At 42.6% G+C, this 26,766-nt stretch overlaps 2 protein-coding genes across 2 annotated transcripts; one reads left to right on the forward strand and one right to left on the reverse strand.

Annotated features, from left to right (window-relative positions):
* Positions 1-5,315: 5,315 nt before the first annotated feature.
* LOC115776531 (uncharacterized) lies at positions 5,316-12,227 on the reverse strand. Its single transcript, XM_030724246.1, has 6 exons — positions 12,164-12,227; positions 11,678-11,810; positions 6,661-6,777; positions 6,211-6,330; positions 5,756-5,875; positions 5,316-5,439 (listed from the first exon to the last, which is right to left on the reverse strand). The coding sequence occupies exons 2-6, from the start codon at positions 11,797-11,799 to the stop codon at positions 5,316-5,318; spliced, it is 603 nt and encodes a 200-aa protein (XP_030580106.1). The 5' UTR covers positions 11,800-11,810; positions 12,164-12,227.
* An 8,039-nt stretch (positions 12,228-20,266) lies between these two features.
* Positions 20,267-23,856, forward strand: LOC115776511 (selection and upkeep of intraepithelial T-cells protein 7-like). The gene is made up of 3 exons (XM_030724232.1): positions 20,267-20,357; positions 22,442-22,780; positions 23,018-23,856. The coding sequence occupies exons 1-3, from the start codon at positions 20,288-20,290 to the stop codon at positions 23,164-23,166; spliced, it is 558 nt and encodes a 185-aa protein (XP_030580092.1). The 5' UTR covers positions 20,267-20,287; the 3' UTR covers positions 23,167-23,856.
* Positions 23,857-26,766: the final 2,910 nt, after the last annotated feature.

Below are 26,766 nucleotides of genomic sequence, written 5' to 3' on the forward strand. Positions count from 1 at the left end.
AGAGCAGATTTCTCCCATATTGGCTTCTCTTCATTGGCTCCCTGTTAAATCTAGAATAGAATTTAAAATTCTTCTCCTCACATACAAAGTCTTGAATAATCAGGCACCATCTTATCTCAAAGACCTCATAGTACCATATCACCCCAACAGAGCACTTCGCTCTCAGACTGCTGGCTTACTTGTGGTTCCTAGGATACTTAAGAGTAGAATGGGAGGCAGAGCCTTCAGCTTTCAGGCGCCTCTTCTGTGGAACCAGCTTCCAGCTTGGATTCGGGAGACAGACACCCTCTCTATTTTTAAGATTAGGCTTAAAACTTTCCTTTATGATAAAGCTTATAGTTAGGGCTGGATCAGGTGACCCTGAACCATCCCTTAGTTATGCTGCTATAGGCCTAGTCTGCTGGGGGGTTCACATAATGCACTGTTTCTCATTCACCTTATTTACTTTGTTTATACTCCACTCTGCATTTAATCATTAATTGATATTAATCTCTGGCTCTCTTCCACAGCATGTCTTTCTCTCCCCTCAGCCCAACCGGTCGCGGCAGATGACTGCCCCTCCCTGAGCCTGGTTCTGCTGGAGGTTTCTTCCTGTTAAAAGGGAGTTTTTCCTTTCCACTGTCGCCAAGTGCTTGCTCATAGGGGGTCGTTTTGACTGTTGGGTTTTCTCTGTATTATTGTAGGGTCTTTACCCACAATAAAAAGCGCCTTGAGGCGACAGTTTGTTGTGATTTGGTGCTATATAAATAAAATTGAATTGAATTGAATTGAATATATATATGTGTGTATATATATATGTGTATATATATATGTGTATATATATATTTGTATATATATATATATATATATATATATATATATGTATATGCGTGTGTATATACGTATACATATATATATATATATATATATATATATATATATATATATATACACATATATACATATATATATATACACATATATACATATATATATATACACACATATATACGTATACATATATACATATATATGTGTGTATATGTATGTATGTGTGTATATGTGTATATATGTGTGTATATGTGTGTATATGTATGTATGTGTATATATGTGTGTATATGTATGTATGTGTGTATATGTATGTATGTGTGTATATGTGTGTATATGTGTGTATGTGTGTGTATGTATGTATATGTATGTATGTGTGTATATGTATGTATATGTATGTATGTGTGTATATGTATGTATGTGTATATATGTGTGTATATGTATGTGTATATGTGTGTATATGTATGTATGTGTGTATATGTGTAAATATGTGTATATATGTATGTATGTGTATATATGTGTTGATATGTACGTGTATATATGTGTGTATATGTATGCGTATATCTGTGTACATGTGTATGTGTGTATATGTATGTATGTGTGTATATGTATGTATGTGTGTATATGTATGTATGTGTGTATATGTATGTATATGTATTGTCGAATGAAGTGGGTTGAGGTTGAGATTTAGGTTCTTCGATGGCCTACGGCTGGTACTGTGTGGACAATCATAATTTTGATTTATATAAAATAATAAAGTTGATTTATAGAGTGTAACAGATAATCTGTATGATTTCTAAAGTTGATCAGGATGTGTGTAACAAAGTAATGATTTTAAAGCACAACAAGTTAAGGAAATTGTGAAATCTTAGAGAATCACAGAGCAGGGTAAAATAAGGAACAGAAAGATGTTACCAAGGATGAGTGAGAACAGGGGGGAGAAAACATGTCCAGGCATGTTGAGAGTGGAAAAGTACCGAAAGGCCCAGAGGGGAGAGGGGATGAAGTAATGGTCAAAGCCAAATACCATAATTGGTAATCAAACAGTGGAGTGATAATGTGTCATGATGATGTTTTAAAACTAGGATGTGTCTTAGACTTGAGCTATAAAAGGTGATGCACAGAAGCATCGAGGGAGAATCTAGGGAGCCCTTCCCAACACCAGGACAAGTCTACAGAGTGGACCCAGCCAATCCAGATGTGGACATTTAATTGACTTCAAATGTCTTTGTGAGAATTCTCCCTGCATTATCAGATGAAGATTGGAAGTACCTAAGCTGTTGGAATTCGAAAAGGATATCCGAAGAACAGTAAGATTATAAAAAAGAAGGACAGTCAACTGAAAGAGGTCAATACCTCTCTTTTTGGACTTCTCCTTTTTCCCCCCACTTCACTGAGTCAGTAATGGACTGGATTTTGGGTGTGGTTGCTTTGGCCGAGTGACTCACTTGAAAGCAGTCTCTTCAAAAAGGATTTATCGACAGAATTGGATATTTTAAGCCCCTTCTTCAACAACCCAGCTCATAAGTATTTACTGTTTAAGAAATGTGATTGATTTATATTAATTTTGAGATCTGAGATTTAGAAGTGATTACTGCATGTTGAGAATTGATTGAAGATTGATTCAGAGCTAAATGCTACCTGCTTGAGCTGAAAACCTGCATAATAAAATTTGACTCTAAAAAGTCAGTATAATTCGTTGAGAATTTATTCCCTTTTTAACGGTACACTTAATGTCCACGGAACAATAAAATGATAGGCAAGTTAAGCTATAATATCTGGTTCTGTTTTGGACACACTAGTCGTATGTAATCCACTTCAACTTTACCTATGTCCCTTGGGCTCACTGTCCGAGCCGATAAAAGAATCTGGTCGGTTACAAGTGCACTGATCAAAGGGGCTGGCTGCTATAACTAATTGGGCTGTATTTTGGGTCGACTGTGTGAGCCTTCCTGACCGACAGCATCAGAATACAGAGGTAGCGGGGCAGATGTTAGGATTATTAGCAGTTAGAGCCAGACGAGCAGCCCCGCCACAGCTTAAGTACTGTCACTGAGCTCGGAAGTGGGTAATACCCTGCCGACCCAAGTGATCAGGTCCCTATGAAACGGAGTAGCTGTCACAGAGGTAAAACCTGTGGGATCTAACAGTATGTATATGTATATATATATATATATATATATATACATATATATATATATGTACATATGTACATATGTACATATGCATATATATATATGTATATATATATATAATACGGTATCAAGGTAAAAACTGTCTGACATTAAAAATGTCTTTTTAAACAGAAATCTGGCTCAGAGCTGCAGAAATCACAACAAATATAACATCACAGATCTATAAAGATATTTTAAGTGGCCAACAAGCACAGGATTGATTATAATGTAGGTACAATAACACAGACTCCTAAAGATTGTTGAAAAACAGGTTATTTCTGCATTTTATATATAAGCCCTTCAAAAATCATGCTGACTGCACTCTGTTTACCAATATGAGCAAAGACATTACACGTAAAAACCCACAGAAACACATCAGAATCACTTCATGGCAGACGATCACTTTTTGCCACAACACCAGTAAACACCCCCCCCCCCCCCCCCCCCCCCCAAAAAAAATGAATAAATAAAGTGGCAGCATTTCCTCTACTACATACTGTCCGACCAGCTTCTTCAGCCCCCCCCCACCCCCACACACACTTACTGGTTTTTACCAAAGTCCAGCTTTTGTTGTGGGTGCTGGGGGGCTCCTGCATTAGCCGCAGCTCTGCTTCTCCACCTGGTGGGACTCGCTCTGTAAGTGTGACTGTGCTGTGCTGCGACTCCAGATGTTTCTCCAAATCTGACGTAGTTTTTTTAAGCTAGATAGCACTTTATCGCAGCACAGAGTGCACAACTAACCTTGATATTGTCATCTTTAGCTGACACAAACTCACAATAGTGAGGGAATTTCAGCTAGAAAAGCGTATCTTTCTCCTCCCTCCACGGTTTACATTTGTGTCGCGGTGTGCTGTTTTTGTCCTCATGCTGAAAATGGGACACAATTGTTGCGTTGGCCAGATGCCACTCCCCGAGACACAAGAAGAAAGCAAAAACATATCTGTTTTACTAAGAAAATGACAAAAATAGTAACGCACAGTGACTTGGATAAGTAACTTTAATCTGATTACTGGATTGCAAATAGTGACGCCTTAGATTACCCGTTACCTAGAAAAGTAGTCAGATTAGAGTAATGCATTACTTACTGTAGTAACCACACAGCTCAACACTCAGCTTTATGTAACCGGTGTAGTGAGTGGCCAAAGTATTAGCCACTTTAAGCTGTTGGAAGAAACTTTATCTAACCATAGATACCATGGGCCCAGTATCTACCAGACAAAGCACTGTTATGCCACCCATTCTCATATCGATATGCAGAGAGGATGAAACAAGTTGTCAAACTGCAGCTAGACTATTTAAAACAACCCCTGAGCCTAGAAATGCCCCACAGGAACTGTGTCTCTGCAGTGTGGTGGGTGCTAGCTTTCTGAAGCCATAGTAGAATGGGACTGGGTGCTGATGCAAGGATGCCCTGTGAAGAAACCTGGGAGCAGGGAACATGTTCACCATCACACTCTCGAGGGAAATGACCATGTTGTTTTCAGTGTCTGCATATTAAACAGGTACTACTGAATGAATGGGTCTGTAGACAGGAACTCTTCAAAAGACCAATGCTTTCAGTAAGCTGATTAAGCTGCTCCTCCTGATGTTTTAACAGTTCCTTCATCTCACTCATCTCTGTCTTAGAGGTCGAATGAACCACTTCCAGAGGACCACTACAGACCCCACGCTGAATTCAATATACATCAGAGACAGAATTACTTTACCACTTCCGCCACAAGACAACACTTCACGTTCCCACCTAACAGCCTCTCCCCTGATGTCAAGCAACAAGAGTGCAGGCTGCCTTTGCACCAGCTGCCTCTACTAACAATGCAACACCCCATCTAAAACCGGCTCCACAAACTGATCCCTTAATAAAACCTCAGCATTAGGAGCACACTGTTTGACCTTCTCCATAAGACTCATCTATAAGAGGGAAAACTCTTCTTGCTGTTTTCTTAAAAACAAAGCCTTTTGCAAGACTACACAGGAATCTGAGCAACCGTGAACCTCTTGTAATATAGCAACAATCTTCACTGGATTGGACTGGTGTGCAGGAGAGGGATGTTTAATTTAATCTTGCGCTTCCCCTTCCAAATGATGAGACAGGAAAAACATCTTATCAGACACAAGAATTGGCATGCCCTCACACAGGGCAGCCATTCATTCAAACCTTTAGCCGATCTTCCCCTAAACAAAGGGCATTTCCTATCATGGGGCATGAAAACAAGTTTCTGCTCTATACTAGTTGGGAATCAGCAGGTGTTGCTATAGAGGTAGACTGTGTAGCAGTAGTAGCAGATGCAGCTGTCTCCCTTTCATTTTCAACTCAGTTTACAGTAAAACACTGTCTTACCTTCTCTGTGAGGGTCCAGGTTCCTGACTGAAGACCGGAGGAAAATCTCTGGAATGGTCACTCTTCATGGACAGACAGCTGGACTCTGGAGACTCTGCTCTGAGTCTGTGCTGCTGCTGTCTGGAAACACAGACAGAATCACTGGATCAGACTAATTTTATCACACATCCAAATGAAAGAACAGGAACAATGCCTTATCAGACACACACAAATGACATGTCCCGCACACACTTCGGCTTTCTCCAATCATTCATTTAAACCTATACATGATCTTCCCCTAAACAAAGGGCATTTCCTAAAACAAGTCTCTCCTCTACAAAGACTCTATTTTGTAAGAAGCAGGTGTTGCTATAGAGGTAGACTGTGTAGCAGCAGTACTAGATGCAGCTGTCTCCTTTTCATCTTCAGCTCAGGTTACAGCAAAACACTGTCTTACCTTCTCTGTGAGGGTCCAGGTTCCTGACTGAAGACCGGAGGATAATCTCTGGAATGGTCACTCTTCATGGACAGACAGCTGGACTCTGGAGACTCTGCTCTGAGTCTGTGCTGCTGACGTCTGGAAACACAGACAGAATCACTGGATCGACATCTCTGCGCTAGAGTGATAATAAATTTTATGACACATCCAAATGAAAGAACAGGAAAATCAGACACATACTGTACAAATGACATGTCCCCACACACAATTTGGCTTTCTCCAACCATTCGTTCAAACCTCTACCCGATCTTTCCCTAAACAAAGGGCAGTTGATAAAACAAGTCTCTCTTCTATAGAGATTCTAGTTGGGAATCAGCAGGTGTTGCTATAGAGGTAGACTATATAGCACCAGTACCAAATGCAGCTCTCTCCTTTTCATCTTCAGCTCAGTTTACGGCAAAACACTGTGTTACCTTCTCTCTGAGGGTCCAGGTTCCTGACTGAAGACCGGAGGAAAATCTCTGGAATGGTCACTCTTCATGGACAGACAGCTGGACTCTGGAGACTCTGCTCTGAGTCTGTGCTGCTGACGTCTGGAAACACAGACAGAATCACTGGATCGACATCTCTGCGCTAGAGTGATAATAAATTTTATGACACATCCAAATGAAAGAACAGGAAAATCAGACACAGACAAAAGACATGTCCCCACACACAATTTGGCTTTCTCCAACCATTCGTTCAAACTTCTACCCGATCTTCGCCTAAACAAAGGGCAGTTGATAAAACAAGTCTCTCTTCTACAGAGATTCTAGTTGGGAATCAGCAGGTGTTGCTATAGAGGTAGACTGTGTAGCACCAGTACCAAATGCAGCTCTCTCCCTTTCATCTTCAGCTCAGGTTACAGCAAAACACTGTCTTACCTTCTCTGTGAGGGTCCAGGTTCCTGACTGAAGACTGGAGGAAAATCTCTGGAATGGTCACTCTTCATGGACAGACAGCTGGACTCTGGAGACTCTGCTCTGAGTCTGTGCTGCTGTCTGGAAACACAGACAGAATAAATCACACATTGTTTGGATTCATGTTCCTGTTGTTGGACACTGAGCTGCTTCTCTCTCAGGGTCAGATTTACAGGGATGAAGCTCTGGATGTTTTCACTACAGAAATTTTACAGCTTCTGTACTTTCCGTAAAAGAGGCTGTTGGCTGAGTCATTATTTTGAATCACTTTTGAATCCTTACCTGATAGTTTGAGTTTGGGATTCTGTTCAGTTATCTTTCCTTCATCTGTTAACTAAGCCTAACATTCACTAATCCTAACATTGGTAATCACATGACACTTGTTATTGGTTAACCAGGTTAACACAGGTTTAATGTGGCTAACTATGAAGGCATTCACATGAAAGGCATTGGGAGCATCTAACCAATCACAAACATGGATGACTGTCATGGAAGCAGGTTTAACTAACAACTCTGGGGTTTTTAACCCTAAAATGAGAAAACTCTGAGTGTGTCTCTGACTTTTCCCCTCCTTCTGCACCTGAACCACTTGTCTGACACTATGATTCGTTTCCTCCTTCATAAAGTGGCTGTCAGAGCGTCAGAGGAGCGAATTCATCTGCAGACATTTATGTTTCTACAAGCACTGAAATCCCAGTTAGACGTTAGTTATTTTTATACATAACATGAAGCTTTAACAGTTGTTCACTCATCAACAGTAGTGACGACAATTGATAAGAATTTAGCAGTTCCAATTCCGTTATGGATATCACTTATCGATTCGATTCCTTATCGATTTTCTTATTGATCCTCATTGGGTTAGTGAATAAAATGTACCACATATGGGTTGGTTTGCATCAACTATTTTTAATGTAAAGTAGAACAAAATTAAAACTGGTATAAAAATAATCGATTCAGGTTGATGATCGATTTTGTAATCGTATATCAGATCTGCGGCCTAATGTGAAGAGAGGAGCTGAGCTGAGACCTCTCTATGATTTGTGAAGCTGGATCTGGTGTACCATGGCCGCTGATGAACTTCCATCACTATCAGCGAACTGTTTTGGCTAGGAGCTGGCGTCTGGCTCCACAATGCCCTGACCCTCTCGTCTCCATGTCCATCCCCTCTTGCCCCCTTCCTCCCCCCACCATATTGCTATCCTGGCTTTAAATGTGAAAATATGCTTTGCTAAGGTGGTTTTTGGACCCTGGTATGGTGCTCATGTCGAGCACCGTACCAGATGACTTTTTTTTAACCTAACTACCCCATGATGTGTGTTTGTTTCCTTTTCTGGGCACTGATTGTAGTGGCGGCACCAGTGAAAAACGGCAGTGGCTGCGGACACCCATCTCCCCTATTTTAGTCTTGTCTGTTTCTTCACTGGATGGCTGTTCTGAACGGAATTTCATTATATTGTGATGGAATGTCGTTATATAACTTGTTGTGTAATGATTAATTTCATTGTATGTATAATGACAATAAAGTTCTATTCTATTCTAACTGATCACCACCTCGTGGTGAGTTGGATCAGGTGGCGGGGGAAGATGCTGGACAGACCTGGCACACCTAAACGTATTGTGAGGGTATGCTGGGAACACCTGGCAGAAGCCCCAGTCCGAGAGATCTTCAACTCCCACCTCCCGCAGAACTTCGACAGCATTTCGAGGGAGGCTGAGGACATTGAGTCTGAATGGACCATTTTCCGCACCTCCATTGTTGAGGCTGCTGCTCAGAGCTGTGGCTGCAAGGTGGTTGGTGCCTCTCGTGGTGGTAACCACCAAACCAGATGGTGGTCACCGGAGGTGAAGGCAGCCATCAAGCTGAAGGAAGAGTCCTATCGGGCTTCATTAGCCTGTGTGACTCCGGAGGCAGCTGACAGGTATCGGCAGTCCAAGCGGAATGCAGCTCGGGTAGTGGCCAAAGCAAAAACTTGGGTGTGGGAGGAGTTGGTGAAGCTATGGAAAAAGACTTTCGGACGACATCAAAGCGATTCTGGCAAACCGTCAGGCGACTCAGGAGGGAAAAGCAGTGCACAACTCACATGGTTTATAGTGCGAGTGGAGTGCTGCTGACTTCAACTGAGGCTATAGTCGGACGGTGGAAGGAATATTTCAAGGACCTCCTGAATCCCACTGACACGCCTTCTGTAGTGGAAGCAGAGTCTGGGGACGAGGGAGATGCCTTGACCATCACTGGGGGTGAGGTCATTGAGGCAGTTTAACAACTCCTTGGTGGCAGGGCCCCTGGGCTGGACGAGATTCGCCCTGAGTTCCTGAAGGCTCTGGATGTTATAGGGCTGTCTTTGTTGACACGCCTCTACAACATCGCGTGGAGATCTGGGGCAGGGCCATTGGATTGGCAGACCGGGGTGGCGGTCCCCATCTTTAAGAAGGGAGACCGGAGGGTGTGCTCCAACTTTCAGGGGATCACACTCCTCAGCCTCCTCGGTAAGGTCTATGCCAGGATGCTGGAAAGGAGGGTCCGTCCGTTAGTCGAACCTCGGATCCAGGAGGAACAATGCAGTGTTTGTCCTGGTTGCGGAACGCTGGACCAGCTCTTTATCCTCTCAAGGATATTCGAGTGTGCGTGGGAGTTTGCCCAACCAGTCTACATGTGCTTTGTGGACTTGTAGAAGGCATTCGACCGTGTCCCTCGAGGTGTCCTTTGGGAGGTCCTGCGGGAGTATGGGGTGTCTGGCCCGTTGTTGTGGGCCATTCAGTCTTTGTACAACCACAGTGAGAGCTTGGACCGTATAGCCGGTAATAAGTCGGATTCATTTCCTGTGGGTGTTGGACTCCATCGGAGCTGCCCTTTGTCACCGATTCTGTTCATAATTTTTATGGACAGAATTTCTAGGCGTAGCCAGGTGGCGGAAGGCTTCTTCCTTGGTGGCCTCAGAGTCTCATCTCTGCTTTTTGCAGATGATGCGGTTCTGTTGGCTTCATCAGGGGGGGGCCTCCAGCTCGCAGTGGAACGGTTCGCAGCCGAGTGTGAAGCAGCCGGCATGAGAATCAGCACCTCTAAGTCTGAGGCCATGGTCCTCAGCCAGAAAAGGGTGGAGTGCCCTCTCCGGCTTAGGAACGAGTTCTTGCCCCAAGTGGAAGAGTTCAAGTATCTCGGGGTCTTGTTCACGAGTGATGGGAGAAGGGAGCGGGAGATAGACAGATGGATCGGGGCTGCTTCTGCAGTGATGGGGACGCTGCACTGGTCTGTCGTGGTGAAGAGGGAGCTTAGTGTAAAAGCGAGGCTCTTGATTTACTGGTTGATCTACGTTCCTACCCTCACCTATGGTCACGAGCTTTGGGTAGTGACCGAAAGAATAAGATTGCGAATACAAGCGGCAGAAATGAGTTTCCTTTGAAAGGTGGCTGGCCTCTCCCTTAGAGATAGGGTGAGGAGTGCGGGCATCCGGGAGGGGCTCAGAGTAGAGCTGCTGCTCCTCCTCATCGAAAGGAGCCAGTTGAGGTGGCTCGGGCATCTGATTAGGATGCCTCCTGGCCGCCTCTTGGGTGAGGTGTTCCGGGCATGTCCCACCGGGAGGAGGCCCCGTGGTAGACCCACGCTGGAGGGATTATATCTCTCAGCTGGCCTGGGAATGCCTTGGGGTCCCTCCAGATGAGCTGGAGGAGGTGGCTGGGGAGAGGGAAGCCTGGGTTTCTCTGCTTAGGCTCCTGCCCCCGCGACCCGACCCCAGATAAATGGGAGAGAATGGATGGATGGATGCTTTGGAAGCAAGAAAAACGTTTCCTTTCGTTCCATCCAAGCTCACCGTCTCGGTAACGGCTCCCCCTTTCTGCGCTTGCTGTGTGTGCACAGACTGCACGTAGAACAACTGCTGCTGTTGCTGAAACAGTGCAAGCCTAATTTTGTAATGTTTTTTATCTTGACGCTTCTGTCTTCACAATGTTGGATATATTCTGAACCAAATAAGGCGCGTGTGTGATGTAATCATGTAAGCAGAATCATTAAGCAAGCAGAGTAATGATTCCAAGGAATTACTGGGAACCGGCTCTTGTGGAGAACCCGTTCTCGATTCCCATCCCTAGTCAACAGGCTGTAAGGACGGAGACAGCTGGACTGTAAGGTAGTCAGTTGATTCGTTTGGGGATTGAAGCAGTTGCTGCCTCACACGTCACATGATTTTTTTTGCCTCAAAGCAAGCTTCGAAGCAGAGGTGCTATGGGACTGTAAGGTCAGGGTTCGAAGCACGTATCTTCAGTTTCACACTGCCAACACTGCTGAATATTGTTTGCTGAAATACCTGCCTTCTCACCTGTGTGCTTCCTCGGCACAGATTTTCCTGGTGTTCCCAGAGAGGAGCTGAGAGTTTGTTTTGGACTCCTGCCTGTTTGTGTGAGTGTGCAGCAGTTAATGAACCTTCCCTTTCAGTTTTGCTTGAACTCACTGTCTGAAAATCTCACCCTGTTTAGTTTTTGATTATTGGAACTGTGAATAAACCTGTGAACTTTTAATCACCAGCTTGCTGAGCCATGACAGATAGGTGTGCTGGTAGGAGAGCAGCAGATTTTACAAAGGAAGATAAAACTACACTGAAAAATATGAAGAATATAAACTGAAAGTACCACAGTTCCTGTGTGAGCAGCTGTTTGATTAAAACCACTGTGCAGTACTTAGCATAATTAAAAGCTTTATAAAATGTGAGTGCATGAAAAGCAAACTGTAAAAGATCTACTAAGTTTATGTTTAGCCTAATCTTCCAGCATTCTTGGAGGATATAGTTTAGATTGGATCTTCCAAGAATGGTGACTCTACTTTATAGAGACCTGATTGGTCCAAAAGCAGTGATCTGATATCTGATGATCTCCAATCTCAAACACAACCTGCTCGACAGGAGAACAATTCAGTGACTCCACTCCTCCAAACTCCTTTGAAAGAGTATCAAAGGACAGCATTTCAGTTTATAACAAATCAGTGTCTTACGTTTTCTGTGAGTGTCCACGTTCCTGACCGAAGACTGGAGGATAATCCCTGGAATGGTAACTCTTCATGGACAGATGGCTGGACCCTGGAGACTCTGCTCTGACCTGCTCTAAACCGTTCATCTTCAGTCAGTCTGAGAGCGAAAGAGGAACAGATTGACATAAACCCCAAACTGGCAGAACAGGAAATACAACGTACGCATGTTCCAGTGTGATAAACCAGTCGACTCATTAATTAATAGGTTCTTTGATTTTGCTGTTAGAGTCCACAGAAAAACAGCTTACTTGGTTTGTTCTGACCACCATAAGAACGGTGGTCAGAACAAACATCATGTTTCTTCCTGGATGATGTCACAAATTTGAGTCCCAGAATGAACCAAAACAAGTTTCAGAGGTTTTGTTCCAATTTGAGAAACATGTGACTTCTTTCCAGCCAATAACATTTTCTGATTATTCTGACACCAAATAAAAGCACAGTAACACTCACCTCGTTTTCCTTCTCCTGCTTTGTGGCTGCAAAACAAAGTCTGAACACACTGAGCTCTTTGTTTCCTCCTCAACAGAGAAAAGCAGTCTGATCAGTTTGAGCTATAAATATGATGAGCAGGAAGCTTTATGAAACACAGACCATGTGACCACACGATTCTGATGAACCAAAACCTGCTCAACTGCATTCCAGTCACATAAATACACGTTTACTGTGTGTGTGTGTGTGTGTGTTTGTGTGCGCGCGCATCACAGATGATGAAGGGTTGTGTGTTTGTCTTTGCAGGTTAAACTCAAGCTCGCTGTGTTTGGGTGGACAGCTAAACACAGCTCTTTCATTTAGGTGAATCTGTCCGCATGCAGCAGCTGTGTGGTGGTTTCTACAGGCTGACGAACAGCTGGAATCAACATCTGCACATCTGTTCACTGAAACAGGAGCACAGTTACACGCAGAGGCTGATATTTACAGCACTGATTCACCAGTACAGCTACAGAATCATCACAGCACTGAGACACCAATTACTAAACACTTCCTGCCTGGTTCCTTTCACATTAAAAGCTCAGCTAACATCTTATTTTATGTATTGCATGTATTTTTCATTGTATTACAGTTGAGCCAAATTTTGTGAACCTGCACAGAGTAAAGCTGGGGCTGTCAGCAGGTGATCATTATTTGAAATGTTTCTCAGTTTAAGATGAGAACATCGATCTGTGAGGGGCCTCCTCACTGCTGCCATCCACTGGTGATACTGGGCATCAGTCAAAGATAGAAGAACAGTAAGAAACTTCAAACTGTTTGAAAAGTTTTTAAAAATAAAGATGAACCATATAAACTTCTCTATGCTGAACATAGTTTTTCTGTATTGCTCTGACATGTGACCAGTGCCAGACGATAAACTCTCCGTTTTATCTTTGTTTCAGTTTGACTTTCATTTTTCAAACTGTCAACTTTAAAGTTCAGAAAGTCCTGAAACTTTGTATTTCCTCTTTGATCAGCACAAAGATCATATCACACAAACACAAACATTACATTTAGTGTGTTCTACTCTCTCAAAGAGACGTCACATGATGATTTGCACTTTGACCTTTAATGACACAAGAGGAGAAAAAATATAAATATGAAGCTGATTAAACAAACACAGTCACAACGGTAAATATCAGATAAAGACAAACAATAACTGAAGGGAACAAAAGATACCAGAGCTGTTTGCCCTGGATCACCAAACCTGGAGCTTCACTTACATTCAAGACGTTGATCACTGTGCCACACAGCTACAGCTATGCTAGCTTCATGTGGTCTTCATAAAAAATAGTTATTTAATAAGAGCACAGAGGCATCAAGAGCAAAGGTTCAATACTGCACAGAAAAAAAGATAAAGCTTAAATATATGAATACTTCATTAGAAATGTTACACACTGAAATTAACCATAAGTGTTTGTGTTGTTCTGCTGATGTTTGCAGGACTCAGCTTACTTCACATTGTGTTGCATTAACAGAGAAAAGCATGTCTTTCTTTGGGCCTGCTGTGGTTGTAACAGCTGCTTCTAAGACTACGCTGAATCAAAGCAGTGACAGCCGGGCTGAGCTCTGCCTCTGCCGTGGAGCTCCTCACCCTAAACAGCAGCATTTAATCAGAGGGTGGATGGAAGAGACACGCAAAGAAGCATCTGTTACAAACCAACCTGAAACATCAGAAAGCAGCTATTAAAGAGACTGATGGAGAGCTCTGTACATCTTGTATATACAGTCTATAGTCGTACCAGTTTGCTGTGCAGTTTGTGGAACCTGAAACTGGGACTCTTTCCACAACTACGGAGGTGTACCACAGTGAGTGGGTTTTTCTTGAGATTCCTAAAATCCACAATAATACTTGGTCATTGTGGGTTTTGAGACGAGGTTAGATCCCCAAGTCCTCCATGTATATAAAAAAAACTTCAGGGTTTCAGAAACAGAGTCCTTCTAGAAAGCTACATACCTAAAAGAGAACACCTACTGAGCTTTGGTGTTCACAGACTATTAAATGTTGTGGTTTAAGGAGGATGAAGATGGCTGAAAACTTGGACTGAGAGAATCTTGATTCACATTCTCAGATGAATTTACAGGAAGGTGTTTATACTGCTGCTGGTGTTTTCACTGTGATAATGCCAGAATAATGCCACGCTATGGTACTTATATAAAAAAAACCCTGTTGGACGGTCCTTCATCAGCAAGTGGAGGGAGAAGATAATTCTTCTTTTTCTGTTTTATAGAGATCACAACAGAAACAGCAGCAACAAGAAGCACAGCATAAACTGAGAGACCAACCATCAGTCCTACAGATCCTCCATCCTCTGTGGTTCCTCCTCCTGGACCTGCAGGTAGAAACAGGTGTGAGGTGTCAGCTGTCAGGTAGGTGATGAGTGAAGAACAGAACAGAATCCATTTCCTCTTCAAACTGCTGTCAGACATTATCTACTGCACTCTGATCACATCACTCAGACCAGCTGCTTTCTACAAAGTCTCATCAACAACATCTTTAGAAACAAACATCAACAACCAGGAAGCAGCTTCACCTCTGATCACAGACACACTGAACTCTGCTCACTCACCTGGAGGAGCAACAACTCTCAGGTAGATGATGCTGATGATGAATTCATTGTTTGTTCCTGTCGTGAAAACGTGACACTCCAGTCCAGTGTCATTAATCTTCACATTCTTCAGAATCACAGACACGTCTCCATGCTTCATCTGTCTGTCCTGCAGATCCACCCAGTTCTTAAAGGATGGATGCTGGTTGGACAGTTCAAAGTGTCCATCTCGGTACAAAAAGACATGTTCTGTCCCCAGGTCAGCTCTGCTCCACTCTACAGCCCTAATAGTGTTATTGTTGTATTTTGGAGCTTCACATGTCAGAGTGACGCTCTGTCCAGACTCAGCTGTGATGATTTTCTGGCCTTTAAGAGGAAACAACACAGAGCAGAGAAGTTAAAGGTCAAAACACAACTGTTCACCTCTACAGCAGCCAATCAGAGTTAAGATCAGAAAGAAACTGCTGAGTGCTCCTGAACTGGACCAGAGAGAGTGCAGCATTTGGCACAGTGGCAATCACCCCAGTTCATATTAAATAAATGAAGTGAAATAAAATAACTGAGCTTTTTTTCCCTCATTGTCAGTGGCAGAAAATCCTTGTAGAACATTAAAGAGAATGAAAATGTGAGTTGTGGTGAGTTTGTTTGTTCATGTTTATCTCAGAAATAGAAGTAGAACTGGACTCAGAGCAGCAGTCAGAGAAATGTTGAACCAACAAATCCAAGTGAAACACAGATTCATGAGAATGGCAAAGCAGCAAAGCTCCCACCACAGTTTGCAGAGAGAAACTCCTCAAAGACTCACTGTTGGACATGGATGTAGAGACACTGCCTCTCCTACCTAAAGGAGGAGCAATCACGCACACCGGCCTTGGATATGTATGATTCAAATAAGGACAACAAAGTGTTATCAAGAATCAAGAATCAAGAATCAAGAATGCCTTTATTAGTCCCACAAATGGGGAAATTGCAGTTAACAGAACATCCATCCAAAACAAAAACATAACACAGACAGGGGGGGGGGACAGATGTCTGAGGTCATGCAACCGTTTCTCAACGGCGCTACCTTTAGCAGAGAGACAGAAAGAGATACATTGGGATAGTTAGGTTCAAAAAATCATCTCATACTGTGTTCATAAAGAACACCTTACGAGGTTCCAAAAAACACCTCAGCAAAAGCATATTGCACATATAAAGCCGGGATAGCAGTATGGTGGGTAGGGTCAGGGTCAGGAGGGGACGCAGACGGAGACGAGAGGGTGGGGGCATTGTGGAGCCCAGATGCCAGCTCCCAGGCAAACAGTTTGCTGATAGTGATGGAAGTTCATCAGCAGCCTTGGTACACCAGATCCAGCTTCACAAATCACAGAGAGGGCTGAGGGGGATAGCGGCCTTCACACATAGTTCTGGAGAGATATGATTGCCAGCCAAGGCCGGCTAGGGAGCCGAATTCTGATAATGCAGATGTTGTTTTGGAACAGGCTGCTTGTTTTTTCAACAGCCTTCAGTCTCACTGGGAAACCATTCAATAAATCCAATAATCCAAATTCATTAGTTACCGTCCTCACTGAGCAGAACCGTACCTTATCTCCAGATCGAACCCCTCTCACCTGCTACTCCCCAAGTCTACGGCTCAGGTTCATCAGGCTTTGAGTCTGAGTCTGTACCATTCTGGTCAGCCCATCCACCTGGGTCGGCAGCCTCTGCAGATGTCGAACTGCCGTCCAGGTTTTCTTGATTTCACGGTAAATCAGGTATCCTCCAAGCCCAAACAGAAAAGATACCGCTACCAGATAGCCAAATATGTAAGCGTCTTCCACGTCTTCCACCTCTAGGGCCGAGAAGCACACAGGTCTCCACGAGCTCCAAGAGTCGATGACGTATCCAACCGGGTCTGTTCCACTCGGACACGCAGGCTCCCCTTTCCCAGATCTCATAGTGGAAAAAATTCGATCCATGGTCTTGAAGGCCCAGTTTGCCAAATCCATATTGCTCTCAATCTTATTCTTATTCGAACAGTGTGCAAGAGACGCTCTCACAGCAAGCAGCAAGCAGGAAAGATAGGGAGGGCAGGGAGAGAGATAGAATGCGACCGTCCCCGTCAGAGGCTGGAGCTTCTATTCTGTTAGCAGAAATATGCTCAGGTGGAGACAGAGGATTCAGGGCTCACATGGGGAACAGGTGTGGGTGACTGACACTAAAGCATGTTTTCCACAAGCACCTACTCAGCTAAACTCAACTACTTTGTTTTTGTTGTTTCCATTACAATTGAGTCAGTGTGGGTGGGGCCATTATAGCAGGTCAGCCCAAAAGTCCTGTGATGTCCTGTGTATGTAACACAAAAAGATGGCTCCATGGAGCTCTGGATTCATTTGTCAGCCGCCGAGCACAAAGACGTCTGTTCTGGTTAGCCTGCTCCTTGTTGCCGGATTTGATCCTTGTGAAGGAGTTGCTCTTATGACTCATCTAGTGATGTCACTTCCTGTCCAGTCAGTAGAATGCAGTCTGTTGACGGCACATTCTCTGCTCGACGTGGCTTGCTTGGAACCCCTGCTGAGTAGATACTAAAAAAAGTACCTGTATCAGGTGGTACCACCTAATGAAAAAACCTAAAAACGAGCAGTTGAGTTGAGCTGAACCAAGTAGGTACTAGTGGAAAACTGGCATAAGGTGACAGGCACTGCAGCAGCTCCTTGGTCACCTTGGATGTTCCTCGTTGAAATATTTGCACCATCACCTTTTTCCTTTAGGACAGACTGGAGAGCTATCAGGACCTTCAGGCACCTGCAAAAGCTCTACACCTGTTCCACCATCAAGACCACCAACAGGTACACGAGTCTCAAACCTGTGGCTCAAAGCTATCATTAGCTCTTTTGGCCAGCATCAGCTGCTCCCCTCTTGGCTCTGATTTATTAAAAAAAATAAAAATCAACAAAAGGAAAACAAAAACACATGAATACAGAGATGAACAAAGTTTTTTAAAGGCTGCAGACCTTTAAAGATGAAAGTTTTTTCCATCCGCTTCACAAATTGATTTTGGGTGGGGGTATTTTCTCTTTAGTTCTCCACGTTTCATAATTGCAACACAACAAAAAGGGTATTCTGACCGTTAGCGACAGTCACTTTCTCAGCGTCACTCTGAATACCAGCAAACACATCACCTTCTGCTGAGCAGCACCTCTGAACCTTGAAGAAACGGTCGTGACCTTTGCAGCTCCTCGGGATGTCACATCTTCTGATGCATACGTTTGTCTCGGTCTGATTCTGAGATTTCAGCTACACTGAACCTTTATGAGACTTTTAAACCTGGAGCCTCAGTAGGAATAAAAAGAAAGGAGAAAAACGCATTTGTCATGAGAATTGCTATGAAATGGATCACCTGTAATTAATGGACTACTTTTTACTAGATTTTTGTTTAATTTATTTTCAGTCTGAATCCTCCTGGCTGCGCAGTTCAGGTAACAGGACAGGTGTTGGGAGAATTGCATTAATTCACAGCGCAGTGCACTGGAGTTCACCAGGCTCCAGGCTGTTATTTATAAAGCAGCCGCTCTGCTGCTTTATAAATAACAGCAACAAAAATAAAATAGTGAGTTTAGGTCTGCGTGAATAAAATGTTTTAATTTTGTTTTTAAATGTGTGCATGTATGTTGTAACCAGAGGTGGCAAAAGTACTGACATTCTGTACTTAAGTAGAAGTACAAGTACTTGTGTTAAAAAATACTTTGGTAAAAGTCGAAGTACTGGTTCAACTTCTCTACTTAAGTAAAAGTATAAAAGTACAGGCTCTGAAATGTACTCAAAGTAAGAAAGTAAAAGTGGCTCTTTGGAGGACGTTTCTACCTGCTATTCTTCTGTAAAACGAACCGAACCTCATTATATATTATTGTAATAATAAAAAATAATACACGAGAATACAAATGTTATTCCAATCTAAATTTTAATTCTAATGAATGCACTCAGCTTGAATCTGTTATGTAGGACACAAACTGTTAAAGGGAATTTAAACCCAGCTCTGTTCTCTGTGTCCTCCATAGTAGAGGGTGACTGTGCCTCCACCTAAACACCAACATGAGGATACTCAGGGGTTACAGTGGGATTCAGAAGGTGGAGGAACCCTAAGATCAGCTGTAGTGGCTCTGCATGGGGAGAAGAATCACAGCTTTCTATTGTGCGCTGCAGTAAATGATGTTGGTGTGCAGGCTGTGATCAGCTGACCTGCTGCTGCTGCTGCTCTGAGGTTTACTGCTCTGTGTGGATGAACTGAACTCACAAAGATGTAACCCAGTATTTCACAGCTCTCTGAGCTGATCTCCATCCCCTACACTGACAGCATACAGGCTGTAGAAATGTTGGACTCAGTGAATGAATCTCAGCATCAGCAGCTTTGATTCAAACTCATCTCTGCTGCACTGATGTAACCTGTAACTCTGACCATGAACACAAACACTGTGCTCCAGTCCACCACAGAGCTTTACTGTAAATACAGTACAACAAACTAACCTATTTATTACACACTAAACTGCAGTATTTTCATCCAATCTTTGAATAACACAAAGTCAGCATACTTCAGTTTATTTTCCAGTCCTTACCTTTAAATCTAACCTCTCTTCTTCCTTTCCTGTCCTCTTTCTCCATCTCTGAGTGAACTTCTCTCTCTTTGCTCTCCCTGAAATACAGCAGCTCTTCTTTAAGCTAGCAGACACACTGTGTGACAAACTGCACACACTTTGTGTGTTTGCTGATATTTGTTGAGCATTTAGAAACGTTGCATTTACCTGCCACACGTTACTCCCTTCATGCTCGCTCCTCTTCAGTAGCGCTAGCTAAGCTGTTTATGTGCCGCAGCGCAACTTACGGACTCGGTCCGGCCCGATTATAGCGCTATAAATGATACATTAATTATATGGGTTTGCGTATTTAATCCCTTTGTACGAGATAAGCCCCGGTGATGGAGGATACGCAGTACGATTGTCTCTTATGTGTTATTATTCCTCCGTTTAGGCTCAGATCGTTTGATGTTTGACGGCGCACTGACCGGAAATACAAACTTCTCTCTGACGTGTTAAAAAGTAACGAGTCTGTTTGAAAATGTAAGAAGTAGAAAGTACAGATACTTGTGTAAAAATGTAGGGAGTAAAAGTAAGAAGTAGTCAGAAAAATAAATACTTAAGTAAAGTACAGGTACCTGAAAAATCTACTTAAGTACAGTAACGAAGTATTTGTACTTCGTTACTTCCCACCTCTGTTTGTAACTGATCTCAGGTCAGCGGGCAGGTTGTTCCACAGAACAGGAGCACAATAACGGAGAGCACCTTCAGCACTTAGATCGGAGCTTTGTGAACTAATGAAACTATTTAATTGTAATTAATTAGAACATAATTCCATGTTGCACTGGGAGCCAGTGTCCTGGGGTAATTTGCTCACGTTTCTGTGGGCCTGTAAGGACGCTGGCTGCTGCTTTTTGGAAGAAGAATAACTTCCAGTTCGCTACTGAGCATGCGCGACAGCACCCAGGCTCCGGGAGGATCAGGTAAGAAAACAAGGATGTACGGAAATGGCCGCGTTAACGTTAACGCCCTTCTTCTGCTTTGGATTCCTTTGTGTCCTTGTGTTTGTGTCCGCAGGTGAGAAACAACATTCCTCTTTAAGATAAGAATGTATGAGGCGGAGTTATTAAAATACATTCTTTAAATGTTTTTCATGCCGATCGAGTTTGAAACGCTGACGTTATCGCTGATCTAAACTGTTGTTGGTGCGACTCCAAACCCGGAACTGCAGACGGACTGACGGTGTTTCCCGCAGAATCGAGTCTGTTACAAAGTGACAAATATAAGAACAGATCGGTCTTTTCTTTTTGTTGTCTCTGTGACATCATCGTAGTGACAGAATGTGACTATCTGCAGTCATGATCACAGCTCGCTGAATCCTCTGAACACCGAACAGACGAGTTTCACTTTTTCTTCATTTCCTCGTTTGGCAGCGAAAAGTCTGGAGACGCTTTGAATGTGACCTTCAGACCAAATGATCAGGAGGACAGGGGCACAGGTCACAGTGCAGTTTGTTTGCAGTGATGTGTTTACAGCCTTTAGCATTGATATTAATATTTAATATTCAGGAGGATGTTTTAAACTGCATCTTGTTATTAGTGCAGACATTTTTGAAATGGGTCCAAAAGCTGTGCTGATGTTGAAGCTCTCCTTCAACATTATCTCAGTGTCTCTGTCAGACTTTCTAGTAAGAATGTTCTTGACCTCGTGACCTCTGACCCAGCAGCTAACTGAACCTTTTTATCACGTGAGTGCAGAGGTGACGTTTGTGATAGTGTGACATTAAATTCATGATGCAACAACTGTGTTGCTTATATTAAAGTGAAAAAAAAAAAAAAATACTCAGTCTTACTTGACAAGTCGGAGTTTCTGTGTTGGACTTGGTGAATTTGTGTCCTCCACGGCTCCACTTGTGTGTGGGGTACCACAGGGCTCGGTTCTAGGCCTGCTCCTTTTTTCTCTTTATCTATTACCGCTGGGAAAATATGGTTTCTCTTTCCACTGGTATGCAGACAACAGCCAGATATATGTGCCTCTTAAAAGGAAAGACTCCTACTCAGTGGCACAATTACTTAAATTCTTAGGTGACATTCAGGTACGGCTGGCTCTAAATTTCCTGAGTTTCAATGAGAAAAAAAAAGAGGTGATGATTTTTGGTAACAACTCAGTGACCCCTCTGGTAGATCTGGGTCCTCTGGCACAGTTTCTCAAACCAACAATCACAAACGTAGGAGTCAAAACAGATCCAGACATGAAGCTTGACAGCCACAGAAATGCTGTAGTCAAGTCAAGCTTTGTTCACCTGAGGCCAAAATAAAGCCAGTTCTCCAAAGGCGAGACTTTGAAACAGTAATCCACGCCTTTGTCACCACTCGGCTGCATTACTGTAATGCACTTTATATGGGGCTTAGAGGGTCCGCTATTGCTCGCCTTCAACTGGTGCAGAATGCTGCTGGGCGGCTTTTAACTGGTGCCTGCACACATGAGCAGATTTCAGCTGTTTTAGCGTCACTTCACTGGCTGCCCGTTCGTTTTAGGATCCATTTTAAAATTCTTTTATTTGCTTTTAAATCTCTAAATGGTCTTGCCCCACCCTATCTCTCTGAGCTTCTACACACTTACATTCACACCCGGTCACTCAGGTCGGCAGACCAGCTGCTTCTGACCGTGCTTAAAACCAGGGTTAAGCTCAGAGGGGACCTTTGCAGTGGCAGCACCAAATCTCTGGAATGATCTGCCACTGCATATTAGACAGGCCTCACACTTGAAATCACTTTTTAAAACTCACCTTTTTTCTTTGGCTTGAGTCTGTGTGCTGTGGTTTTTTTTTAGTATTTTTGTATTTATGTAATTTTCAAGTATTTTAATGCATTTTATTGAGTTGTTTTATGTATATTATTGTTATATTGTACAGCACTTTGGACCCTGGGGGTGATTTTAAACTTCTTTATAAATAAACCTGGATTGGATATTGTTTTGTGGCTGTCAGTCATTATTGTATATTATTGGAAAGAGTCTCTTTGTGTGTCTGTATGTGTGTGTATATGTTGTCCACAGCTCAGGCCTCTCTTTGTTTCTCTTCTCTCTGCTTGGCTGCTGTAGAAGTGAACAGTTGTCCTCTGACCTTTAACCTCTCTGCTCTATGTTGTTTCCTCCATCAGATCAGAAAATCATCACAGCTGAATCTGGACAGAACGTCACTCTGACATGTCGTGCTCTAAATTACAACATCATAGTTGTAGAGTGGAGCAGAGCTGCAGTAGATAAAGAATATGTCTTTTTGTATCGTGATGGGCAGTTCGTTTCTGAACAGCAGCATCCATCCTTCAAGAACCGGGTGGATCTGCAGGACAGACAGATGAAGGATGGAGACGTGTCTGTGATCCTGAAGGATGTGACGATTAATGATGAGGGAACATACGAGTGTCGCGTCATCCAGAGAGGGAGCAGGAGTTTGAACCTCATCAGCACCATCACCCTGAGAGTTGTTGCTCCTCCAGGTGAGTGAGCAGAGTTCAGTGTGTCTGTGATCAGAGGTGAAGCTGCTTCCTGGTTGTTGATGTTTGTTTCTAAAGATGTTGTTGATGAGACTTTGTAGAAAGCAGCTGGTCTGAGTGATGTGATCAGAGTGCAGTAGATAATGTCTGACAGCAGTTTGAAGAGGAAATGGATTCTGTTCTGTTCTTCACTCATCACCTACCTGACAGCTGACACCTCACACCTGTTTCTACCTGCAGGTCCAGGAGGAGGAACCACAGAGGATGGAGCACCTGTTGGTCTGATCATTGGTCTCTCAGTTTCTGCTCTGTTTCTTGTTGCTGCTGCTGTTGGTTTTCTGATCTATAGGAAAAGGCACCAAGTTAAAATGCCTCAGACTGTTGTGTAGCTGAACTGTGAGTCGCTTTGTGTTGTTACAATTGTCAGTGTTTCAGCTGGAGCTGAATCAGCCTGAATATCAGATCAGTCTAAATCAGCTACTTTGAACCAGCCTGAGGATTGACTGTATTTTGTGCTACATTTCATATTCATTTAAATATTAGGATCATCTTTACATTTCTTCTCCTGTGAGTGCAAAGTCTGACAGTCCTGCAGTAAAATCCACTACTTCATGATCCATATTTCAAACACGGAAAATGTGTGAATATTTATAAACATTTCAACTGCAGCCATAACATATCAGTTTCAGGCTGTAATTAATCTGGTGTTATTGTTTGTATATTGTATATTTGTATATCTCTGTGTACTTTTTTCAGTGCCTCCAAGAACTACAGTGTGCAATGAGATGTGTGGTCAAGAAAAACTGTTACATAAATCCATTAATTTAATGAGCTCCTTCTTATATTATCTAACAGCTGAGTGACACATTATTATGATTGTAACATGAAACCAAGGACAAAAATCATCTCATGCAGCTGCAGTCAGATGTTTCCTCTGAAGCTTTATTGAACTTTATCTTCCAACTCTTCAATCTGTTACTGTAGGTTAAACATTTCAACAGCTGGTCAGAAAGTCTTGCTTTATTTCATTTCACCTTTAATGTGAATGTATTTATTGTGGATTAATAAAATTTTTCTTGTATGAGTACTAAATGTTTTCTTGCTTCAGTTTTTCTGTTATTTTTTAGTGCTATAGTTTTTTTTCTAATCAGAAGTTTCCTGACATGTTGAAGCAGTGAGTATGTTGATGCTTTTATCTGAGCTGGAATCAGTCCAAAGCAAACAAACCACCACTGATGGGACCAACAGCAGTTGATGGTCTGACATTTGTTTGCATATTCAGATTCATCCCTGGTGCTGTCAGACTTTGTGCCCTCAGAATCAAATCTTTGCTTTCTGTTGATGATGTGGCCCTGGCGGCTTCATCATAGATTTAATTCATTAGATTTGATCCTCTAACACTGGGTGATGGAGCAGTTTGCAGTCTGGCATATGAATTGCATCTCTAAGTCAGCAACCATGTTTTTTTTTTAGAGCCAAAAGTTCCTGCTTTTGGACAAGCAAGCGAACCGCTAGTTTGTCACATAATGCTAGCTAGTTTGGTTAGCAAGCTGCATCCACAAACACACCAACACAACACTTATCTAATCTCTCAGTTTGGACAAGCTCAGTTACTTTCCTTGACTCGTCCTCTCTTATACACTGGAGGTGAAAACGCTTCCACTAAGGAGCCAGCTGTGCATCCTGCACCCTCATCTCCTCTGTCCTCCAGATACAGTTTAAGAACTGAGATATCCTTCAACATGGAGTACTGTCATTGTCATATGGGGAAGTAACTATTGGTGCTTAGCAGAGTACAGACTGAGGGTTCATATTCAATATGTCCATTTTACTTTGGAATATAAATATCTGCTGTTTATACTGCAACCCCAACAGTCACTTACTCCATGGTCTCTGTCATGGTTATGATTGAAAAAAATAATACTTTTAATTAATATAATCTTTATGTACAGTTAAATCTACGACGGAGTATTAGGGCCACATTGAAAAAAAAAATTAAAATGTGCATTTCGAGAATAAAGTCAAAATTTCGAGAATAAAGTCGTAATTTCGAGAAAAAAAGTCAAAATACTATTTCGAGAATAAAGTCAAAATTTCGAGAATAAAGTCCTAATTTCGAGAAAAAAGTCAAAATACTATTTCGAGAATAAAGTCGAAATTTCGAGAATAAAGTCGTTTCAAGTCAAACAGCTGCCACGCGACGTCTGCTATACCCTCTCCAGTATGCCTTGCGTGGATGAGTTAGTGAAACTATATTTCAAAATCGGTTTTAGTAATAAGGAAATTCTTTCTCTTTTAGCGCATAAACACGATGTAGTTATAAGTATAAGGACGTTGAAGAGATGGTGCAGAAATCTGTGTCTAGTCAGAAGGAAAAATCACACAGATTTGGAAGAATTGGCCGGATTTGTGCAAAATGAAATAGCTGGCAACGGACAGATGCAAGGATATCGGTGGTTACACCTTCGTGCATTACAGAGGGGGTATGTTGCATCACAAGACACAATAAGGCAGCTGATCAAGTTGTTTGATCCTGAAGGTGTGGAGCTCAGGCGGGCGCGCCGTCTGAGACGCAGGCATTACCGTAATAAAGGCCCAAATGCTCTGTGGCACATGGATTCGTACGATAAACTGAAGCCCTATGGCATTGGCATCAATGGCTGCATTGATGGTTTTAGTCGCTATGTTGTGTGGATGGAAGCCTACAGAACAAACAACGACCCAAAGGTGATTGCTGATTACTTCATCACATCTATTGCGCGCTTGGGAGGATGTCCGGAGCGTCTGCGCGCTGACAGGGGGACAGAAAATGGACATGTTGAAAACATGCTTGTCTTTTTGCGAAGGAACCACACTGACAGTTTTGCAAGAGACCGAAGTTTTGTCTATGGGCGCAGCACCGCAAACCAGCGTATTGAGTTTTGGTGGGGAATCTTGAGAAAACAAAGTGCACAGTTTTGGATCAATCTTTTCCAAACTCTCCAAGATGATGGGCATTTCTCCGGTGATTTTTTGGATAAAAGCTTAATTCAGTTCTGCTTCCTAAACCTTGTTCAGGTACGTTTCCGAGCTCATTACCCTTGCTTTCGTTATCCACATCTTCCATCATAAAGTCAGCATTGTTTTAATTAGAGCATATTTGGAATATTAATATTTGGTATTGGAGCGCATAATTCTCAAAAAATTCGCACACCTGACTATTTTTATTAGGACTATGCGCGCAACAGCAGCAACAGAAAAATTAAAAGCTTCAGTATGATGTTTTCATTATCTTTTTATTCAGGAAGAACTTAATGAAGTCGTGACAACCTGGAATTCCCACAAAATAAGGCCAAAGGCGGGTCACGAGGTGACTGGAGGCCGTCCTGTTTTGATGTACACACTTCCAGAGATGCATGGCGCTGAAGACTGTCTTAAGACTATTGATTTGGAGGAGCTGGCCCTATGTAAGGAGGAGTGCACCCCCAAAAGCCAGTACCCCTGTGATGAAACTGTATTTGATCTCTGCTGTCTTCTAATGCAGGAAAAAGGATGGGATGCTCCAAGAGATGCATTTTCTGCTGCTGAATTGTACTTGTTACTAAGAAATGAAATACTGCTAAATATTTAAGGCAGGATAGTCCTCTAAGGACGTTAATTGGTGTGAGCTGTCAGATTTCAGAAGCCTGGTACTGAAACCATGAAGTCCTCTAAATGTGGACAATTTAACAGAGTATAAAAGCTATTTCTACCCATAACATGGGCCTACTTGTAAAACTTTATTTTCACAATGAAAGTATTCCTTTTTTCCCCTCTGACTACCTTAATCAGTGTTTGCTGTGAAGGAGCGATGTATATATGAAGGCTGAAATAATTTGTGGTGGGTTAACTATGCTTTTATTCTTCAATTTAATTTGTGTTAAACTGTCAAGGACTGACTCAACATGAAGGTTACCATAACAGTCTACAAGAATATTGTCTGTAACAATGGCACAACATGCTGGAGTATT

The sequence above is a fragment of the Archocentrus centrarchus genome, unplaced genomic scaffold (genome assembly GCF_007364275.1).
Source record: "Archocentrus centrarchus isolate MPI-CPG fArcCen1 unplaced genomic scaffold, fArcCen1 scaffold_33_ctg1, whole genome shotgun sequence".
Taxonomy (NCBI): Eukaryota; Metazoa; Chordata; class Actinopteri; order Cichliformes; family Cichlidae; genus Archocentrus; species Archocentrus centrarchus.

What these genes read in the sequence shown, in the direction of transcription:
- LOC115776531 (XM_030724246.1), bottom strand. Translation starts at nt 11,799, where the DNA reads ATGAACGGTTTAGAGCAGGTCAGAGCAGAGTCTCCAGGGTCCAGCCAT. An exon ending in CCTGGACCCTCAGAGAGAAG is followed by an intron (nt 5,876 to 6,210) that starts GTAACACAGTGT and finishes CTGTGTTTCCAG; the next exon opens with ACGTCAGCAGCACAGACTCA. An exon ending in CCTGGACCCTCACAGAGAAG is followed by an intron (nt 5,440 to 5,755) that starts GTAAGACAGTGT and finishes CTGTGTTTCCAG; the next exon opens with ACAGCAGCAGCACAGACTCA.
- LOC115776511 (XM_030724232.1), top strand. Translation starts at nt 20,288, where the DNA reads ATGGCCGCGTTAACGTTAACGCCCTTCTTCTGCTTTGGATTCCTTTGT. An exon ending in CCTTGTGTTTGTGTCCGCAG is followed by an intron (nt 20,358 to 22,441) that starts GTGAGAAACAAC and finishes TTCCTCCATCAG; the next exon opens with ATCAGAAAATCATCACAGCT. An exon ending in GAGAGTTGTTGCTCCTCCAG is followed by an intron (nt 22,781 to 23,017) that starts GTGAGTGAGCAG and finishes TTCTACCTGCAG; the next exon opens with GTCCAGGAGGAGGAACCACA.